Below are 8,589 nucleotides of genomic sequence, written 5' to 3' on the forward strand. Positions count from 1 at the left end.
GGGAGGGAGGGAGGAAGGAAGGAAGGAAGGGAGGGAGGGAGGGAGGGAGGGAAGGAAGGAAGGAAGGAAAGAAGGAAAGAAAAGTCCAGTTAGCTTTACAGTTCTTCACCACTGTGTTGAACCGCTAAGTGAAAGCATATTCACCTTTACCCAGCTCTGGGTGTAGACCCAGTCTTTATGAACCCAGCAGGTCTGAAAGGATTCCATTGCATGATCTCAGCAATGTGTACTAATTCACCTGTCTTTGGAATGTATTTGTCTTTTTTGTTTGCTTGCACACTCTGCCTGCCAGTTTCCTATCATCAGGGATGCAGGATGATCTCAGGGCAGACATATGCCACATAACATGCTCCAAAATATCGCTAGTGTTCTCTCCATTAACCATTGAAACCCCCATGTTGTGGAATCCTGTAGCCAGGAGGCAAGACTTGATTTGGCTTCTGAAGAGGAACATTTTCTTCTTCCAACCCCATGTTACAAGTGTTAGAAATTCTCTCATATTTAGGTGTAGTTTCCATTGGGATAGATTTTGCCTGTGAATTCCTCCTTTGAATTCTGAAATTGCTCAGATTTACCCAAATGACAGCCAGTTTCTCATTTCACTTTTGGGGGCTGTAGAATCTCCCAACATTGAGGCCCTGTTCTAATCAAAGGAAGCTTTGTGGAATCCTGAACGAGGAACAGCATGTTGCAGGGAAAAAGGAAGAATCATGATGCCCTAATGGCATCCTTTTGGGGGGCAGGAAGATGTATATTTGTTGAGTGCTTATAAAAGGTTAATTCCAAAGATTATGTATGATTAAGGGACTGAAAGGCACACTTAGCCTCATATTTCACTTAGATGAAAAACAAAAGCCTTCCTCTCCATTTTCCTGTAAGATCTATTCCCTGTGTCTTGTGCTGAGTGGACCTGGAATAATGGATAGCCCTCACAGAGCACCTAGAAGGGACTGAGGTGGTGATGAAGGGCTTCACACAGAGGATCTAAGTGCTAACTGGGTACCTTTAACAGTACACTTCCAAATTACACAAGGAGAAGGATTGGGCAATATTCTAGTAAAAGTAAGATGGAGAGGAATACAACAGCTGATGCAATTTCAGGTATTTAAATATGTGATATTGTGAAATGAACTCTGGAATCCTCTGGGTTTATGGTTATTTTACAATTAAGCCTAAAATGCTCCATTGTTTTGATTGACAACATATTGGTGCTCTTAAGAAAGTGATTTGGATTTTAATTTCAGGGCTATTAAAGGCCTTTACTTCTACTTCCTGTTAACTACAGATTTAATTAATACACTTACAGGGCTGAAAAAGCAGAGAATAGAAGAGGGTCTGAAGGTATTTGGCCGCATTGTACAGGACTTTATATGTATTTTTTTTTCTGCACCCATTTATCTTACCATCTTTCTTCCTAACCTTTTCTAGTCTCCTAAGCTAAAACCACTCACAGCAGGTTCGCTAAGGTTCAGGAAAGGAGCAGATTTGACAAGAGGATGCAGCAGCTTTTATTGGAGAGCAGGCTAAAATAATAAGAGCACTCCAGGGCAGAAGACTCAACACTGAGAAGGCTTATCTCATTGGGAATGGATGTATGTACAGAAAGTTCCCAAGTGAGCATATCTGAAGCAGGGGTCAGCCTGTAAGCCTCAAAAGTGGTTACTTCAGGGCAAATATTAGGGAATGTGATTCTACTCTGTGAAGTAAAAACACCCTTATTGTGACATGTGTGGCAGGAAAATATAAATGAGTTTAAAATAATGGTTAGTTAACTCATTAAGGGGTTTGAGATGGTCATCCGGGGGTATTTAGGGATTATCCGTTGAGGTCAGTGTAATTGACAACAACCACTAGAGCCTTGTTACCATTCTCTCTGACCCTTGAGCAATTCCCAGATGGCAACTGCTGAACACCTACTGGAAGCTTCCCTGATGCTGAGATAAAATCTGCAAAAGGGCTCACTATTGGCACCCAAAATGTGTTATTCAGAGATCCCTAGTCTAAAAGCACGAGTGGCCAGGTATGGTGGCGCATGTCTATAATCCCAACTCTTTGGGAGACCAAGGGAGGAGGTTGGTTGAGGCTAAGAGTTTGAGACCAGCCTGAGAAGCAAAGCAAGACCCTCTCTATAAAAAAATTTTAAAATGAGGCAGACATGGTGGTGCACACCTGCAGTCCCAGCTTCTCGGGAGGTTTCGGCAGGAGGATTGCTTGAGCCCAATAGATCACGGCTACAGTTAGCTATGATTGGGCCACTGCCCTCCAGCCTGAGCAACAGAGCAAGACCTTAGCTCTAAAAAGAAGTTAATTAATTAAATTTAATTTAAAAAATAAAAGCATGAGTTAGGCCAGGTGGAAAGAAGAAGACAGGCAGCTGTGGAGCAGAGCGTGGCTCCTAGGCAAGCCTCCAGCCTCTCTTTGGTACTAATTGCTGCAGAGTTCTCATTTCGAAGTTAAGCCTGTTAATCATGCAGATCAGGAAGGCTATCCAAAGTCAGAGGCAGCCTCATAGAACACTTTATAGCTAAATAAAAGAAGCTTAACTCACTTAATCCATTTTATTTAGAGGAAAATTTGCATCCACGCTGACAATTTATGTGCCAAGTTTCAGCCCGATAAAAATAAAAATAGTCAAGTTCAAGTAATTTAATCTTAGAAATACAGGGTTTGTAATAGAAATAGCGCCATAATTGACACCTAATTGTAGGCAAACTACATAGGTTTATTGAAGTTTACGGGGCATGATGTATAGTGTATCCAGAATGCTGTTGTTTTGGCATTTCGTTTTTCATGTTTGAAAATTCGTCTAGGCATCCAACAACCAGGCATTCAACACTAATCCTATGAAGCAGCTAAGAGAAGGGAAATGGGCATCGCATTCTGGTTAACCACTACTGTGCCAACATAACTGCCCCTTCCCCCTTCCCCCACCAGGTTGCTTGCCTGCCTGTGTCATCTTAGGTTTCAAAGGTGCATTCAGATATCTGAAATTTGTGCAGGGCGTGTCTGACTACTGGCTAACCAAAGCAGCTCACGTGCCAAAGGTTACAGTGTATGCATAATTTTTCCCCATAATTTTTAAGGAAAGTATTAATATTGCTGAGAAAGTCCAATTTTCTCTGCCTCTTCTTTGTTTGCTGTAAATAATGAGTGATTATGCAGACATGAAAGTCAATGGTGGCACAAGGTTCATTACCCTACTTTGCAGAGGGTGGCGAGGTCTGTTAACAGCAGGCTGCTGCAAGAGAGTTATTAAGGATGTGAAATCTCATTGGAATGTGTGCTTTCTATTTGAACAGATGACACCGTACATGAGTCAGCCGAGCCATCCCGCGGCGAGAACGCGGCACAAACACCAAGGATACCCAGCCGCCTTTTGGCAATCCTACTGTTCCTCCTGGCGATGCTTTTGACATTATAGCACAGTCTCCTCCCGTCACTTGTCACAGAAAACATCAGGGTCTTGGAACACCAGAGATCCACCTAACTGCTCATCCTAAGAAGGGACTTGTTATTGGGTTTTGGCAGATGTCAGATTTTTGGTTTTTTTTTTTTCTTTCAGCCTGAATTCTAAGCAAAAACTTGGGGCTGGGGATCTCAACTCGTTCCTGCCTCCCTCACCCACCCCACCCCAAGCCCTGGCCCTTGACTTCTCCCACCCCTCCCAAATTAAATGGACTCCAGATGAAAATGCCAAATTGTCGTAGTGACACCAGTGGTTCGTCAGCTCCTGTGCATTCTCCTCTAAGAGCTCACTTCCGTTAGCGCACTGTGTCAGCGGTCTATGGACAAGGAAGAATAGTGGCAGATGAGCCAGCGCTGGCTAGGCCCGGGAGGGTTTCGCTCTCCTATACAATATTTATGCCTTCTCATTCAGAACTGTAAGATGATCTCGCAGGGCATCATGTCACCATGTCAGGTCCAGAGGGGAGGTATTAAGAATAGATACAATATTACACCATTTCCTATAGGAGTGTATAAATGAACAGGCTTCTAAAAGGTTGAGACACTGGGTTTTTTTTAATATGACTGTCTTAAAGCATTCTTGACAGCAAAACTTGTGCTCTCTAAAAGAAGCCTTTTTTTTTTCTAGGAGGCAGGTTGGGTGTGAAATGCTAATACAGAGCAGGTGTGAAAACAGAAAACTACAGGTTTGCTGGGGGTGTGTATGTGTGAGTGCCTCTAATTTTTTTGGTGACTGGGCAGTGCACACCAGATATTTTTTTTTTTAAATACAGATCACCATGGTGCTACAACTTTTTTTTTTTTTTTAGAAACTCAAAGAGGCATTTTTATGAATAAAGTGACCTTCCCCAAGGCTGACAAGCCAGGGTTGATGAGTGCATAGTGGAATAGCTTTGGATGCTCCTCTGGGGGATGATGTGTACCAAGGAGAGGACCGCAGTGGCCAGAGGAGACGTGATTTGGCTTTGCTGGAGCGCCAGTGTGCTGTGGCCTTTCCCCGCCTCCCACCCTAGTACCCATGTTTTGCTCCACACTCCATGACTGCAGGGGCTGGGACACAAACCCCTGTCACCAGGAGAGTCAGTCAGCACTACTTGGGAGGGCTAAAGGGAAATTTGGAAATAAAATTCCAAAGTTTGGAGTAAAAAAAATTCAAGTGTTGATTTTATATTCTTTCCCTTTCTGACACAGCCTAAAGCGTAGGGGGAACATGTGTTTATCTGTGGGAGATAAACAAGATGGAGTCCCAAAGACTTTAACAAAATATTTTTTTAAAAATCCACTAGAATAGAAAATACATTATTTAGATATACTTTATGCTGAGAGTGAGTATATATGCTTGTCCTATTTAAACTTGTGAGAAAAAGTGGTATCCCTTGATACATTTAGAAATATGGGGGGCTATCTTGTTTCATTGTGGGGGTGGGGCAGAAGGAGAATAAATGCAGGATGACCCTGTTGAAGGAATCTTAGCATGGCCAACAGGGGACGTTTCCAGTCGATTACCAGGAAATACAAGCCTTGGGGTTTCTACTGGTGGTGGGTCCGTCATGAACTTAAAAATCCAAAGCCTAGACAGGGAAAAGTGTTAGACCAATGGAAAAACAATCTAGCCTTTTTTTTTCTTTTTTGCTATTGCACGACATGTCAACAGAAACCATGCCTTTCAAAATAATAAATAAATGTGACAATAATGTAAAATGTGAAAAATTGAAAGCGTTCCAGCAAAATAAGGATTTTTTTATATATTAGTTTTTTAAGATGTATATGTAAAAAAAAGAGAGGGTCGCATTATGGACAGACTTCATGAATGGGAATTTGCTTAGAATTGTTAAGTAGTTCTGAATTAGAAAAATATGTGAATGAAAGGCAGCTGTAAACGTATTGCACCCTGGAGAGTTGTACACATGTTGAAATGTAATCTGGGCTTACCTGATCCATTTGGAGTGGATGTCGCTGCTGAATCTGTTCTCACATGGAACCATGTGCGTGGGTTTGCCAGCCTTGCAGATACAATCAATCCTATTCCCCCCTGACATCAGGAACTCCTCTGGAGTGGCAGAGTCTTATCACAGAAGGCAGCCACCATTTCACGGAAACAAAACTTTGCAGCATTCAATTCCTTTTTCCTTTAACTATTTATATACTCAATACTCTCAGTAATATCCAGAAATACTTTTTTTAAAAAAATGAATAGTTACAAGCTTGTCGGTCCAGTGAGATTTGGGTAAGGGGGAGAAAGATACCTTCCAAAATGGATCAATAGGACCAAAATAATACTGCATGTTCTATACCCACAAGGAAATCAATGATTCCAGCTAGTCAACTATGTTAGCAGTGCTAATTTCATTTTAGAAATGGTGACTTCTGTGGTTTTCCTAGCATGCGTCTCTAACAAATGGTGAAATAATTACTCATGGCCCTCTCTGCCATTGTCTTTCATTTTTTCACAGTGAAATTAGACCCCTTTACTTCACCACTCTACCACTGCAAATTAAGTATAACAAAAATAGCAAGACTATCCACACCAGTAGACAGTATGCTTCTCTACCTATAAGTGATGTAATCATAGCTAATGCACTTGCCATGGAGTTTTCAAGATGATTGGTGTCAGACAGTTTTCATTTTGTTTAAAAAGTGTTGGTGGCCTTTCGTGGTGTTGTTACAATCCTCTGGGGGCTTAGGAGGATGTTGATGCAACTTTGTAGCAGCTTTTAATTTCAAAACAACTCAAAAGTCTGGAGAGCAGTCATAGCTGCCACTTGGCCCCAGTTAGTCAAACCCCAGTGACCTTTGCCCCTGGTTGCCAAGGGCTTTGCAACATGAAGCAGGGAAATAAGGATCTGTCTGTTTAGTGGATACCGTGTATCCTTTAATAGACCAGGTAACAGTTCGTGTTAGTTTAGACTATTGTTTTGTACTGTACTTTCTTGGGTGGCAGAGGAAAGAAAAGTAAAACATTAAAAAAAAAAAAAAAAAAACTGCGTTCCTTAAATTCTGTATTATTAGCAACCTCTGTTGTATATAGTGTTTGATAATAAAGTATTAATTTGATTTTTATGTCTTTTGTAAGTGAGAACAATAGACTTTCAGGATACAAAACATGCATTGAGGCTTTAAAACATCCAATGTGGACCGTGGCTGAAAAAAAGTCACAAGTGGCCGAGACACTGCTCCATACAGGATTCATTTGTGGTCATTGCACACCCAATCTTACAACTCCATCATCTTGGGACCTGGAACAACATGACTTTTTTGATCACTATTTTGTCCTCAGTGTTTTCAAGGTCTGATGCTGGAGCCCTGTGATCCACCCTCCCTTCCCTACCAGCATGTTGGTTTGAAAAGGATAGGGAATTCAATAACAGTTCTGTACTTTGGTTTGGTTTGGTTTTCTCTTTGTGATTGTTTTCATGGACTGTTTTATTTTTTCCCAGGAAGAGTCGTTATCAATATCATGTGCAGCTCACTCATGGAAATGGTTGCAAACCAGTCAGTGTAGGAAGGTTAAATGGGGCTGTTTCCCTCTCTGTGTCGTTGTGAAAGGAAGAGTCACACAGTACCTGTGGATTTTCAGGGACTCTGTTTTTCTCCGGTGCCTTAGCAACGGCAGCAGCCATTTGTATTAGTTTCAAATAATTAGAAAAACAGTTTTCAACTCCTCCTTTCCATTCATTGCTCTCAGAGTTGTGGTCACTGACTTTTCCTTTGAAAACCACCTCCACCAACCCCCCTCCCCCCTGTTTGCCTGCACCGCCCCCCTTTACTTTGTATGTTTATTTTTTTGTCTCCCCGCTTCCTACACGTTTTATTTCTTCTCAGAGCCGTGAATGGGCAGGTCTGTCTCTGGTTTGGCATCACTGAGTTTTTCCCATGCATTGGCCCCAGGGCTGCTAGGATGTGAGACAAATCTCCCTACAATGGGCTTGCTCCCATTGTCTGTACAGTTTAATAGATGCTGGCATGTCGGAGGTTACCCATGAGTCAAAATCCGCTTTCCATGCTTACTCTTGACACCCCATTGAAGCCACTCATTGTGTGTGCGTCTGGGTGTGAAGTCCAGCTCCGTGTGTTCCTGTGCTTGTACTGCCCTGCTTTGCAGTTCCTTTGCACTTACTCATCGAGTGCTGTTTTGAAATGCTGACATTATATAAACGTAAAAGAAAATGTAAAAAAAAAAAAAAAAAAACCCAACACACAAACAAACCCATACGATCTGTATTTGTATATACACGTGCCCGTACAATTATACCTAAATAAAAATTAAAGATTTTCATCATTTTAATTGGATCCCTCCTTCTACTTCTTTGTTCCTTGAATGACGCCTTTATTTCAGGGGCTACTTGTACTCTGCTGATTTTTCAAAATCTTTGTGGACAGAAAAGATAATACAACATGCACAAGAGAAGGCCTGGGAAGCTCAAAGAATGCAGAGTTAGAAATGGCCAAGTATCTGGGCGCATTCCAGTTATTCTGATGAGAGAATAGTGAGATTTCAGCCTAGTCTCTGTATCTGAGCCTTAAAATAGGCTCTATGACAAGCCCTGCATCCTAAAACGACTGTTAAATACAACAGGAGCTAAATACAAATTATATTCTTTTTCTTTGCACATAGTTTTTTCACCCCATCAAGAAAAAGCCCAAATAAGCATTTTCCCAGCAAATATACTGGAAGAAGAAAAGAAATAATAACAGTAAAAATGATAATAATCGCTTCTGGCCAGGATCACCCCTGCAATCCTAGCACTTTGGGAGGCCGAGGTGGGTGGATCACCTGAGGTCAAGAGTTCAAGACCAGCCTGGCCATCATGGTGAAACCCCATTTAAAAAAAAAAGTAATAATAATAATCACTTCCACTGCCTAATGCCTCAATTCTCACTATCAAGGAAGAATTAACTTACAACTGTGTTACCTGAGGCAAATCACACGATATCTTTGGGACTCAGTTTCCTTATCTGTCAATAACAGGGCTGTATAAGAGATTTCTTCAGTTTTCTAAATTCTACCATTTTGGGGCACTGCAAAGTCCATTTTACATCTATGCGATGTGAGTGTGTTTTTGTCTTTGATGATGACATTGCTATAAGCACAATTTGACAATTTCACCTGTAGAAGAAAAAAGC

General features: G+C 41.5%; 1 protein-coding gene across 2 annotated transcripts in view; it reads left to right on the forward strand.

The window, feature by feature from the left end:
- EFNA5 (ephrin A5) overlaps nucleotides 1–7,750 on the forward strand; it is a 286,954-nt gene extending 279,204 nt beyond the window's left edge. For both annotated transcript variants that reach the window (XM_032275007.1, XM_032275018.1), the window contains one exon: nucleotides 3,300–7,750. In XM_032275007.1, the coding sequence (XP_032130898.1) occupies nucleotides 3,300–3,421 (122 nt within the window). In that variant the 3' untranslated portion in view covers nucleotides 3,422–7,750. The remainder of the gene's footprint in view (nucleotides 1–3,299) is intronic.
- The last annotated feature ends 839 nt before the right edge of the window (nucleotides 7,751–8,589 follow it).

The sequence above is a fragment of the Sapajus apella genome, unplaced genomic scaffold (genome assembly GCF_009761245.1).
Source record: "Sapajus apella isolate SASKATOON/1434 unplaced genomic scaffold, GSC_monkey_1.0 scaffold1, whole genome shotgun sequence".
Lineage (NCBI taxonomy): Eukaryota > Metazoa > Chordata > Mammalia > Primates > Cebidae > Sapajus > Sapajus apella.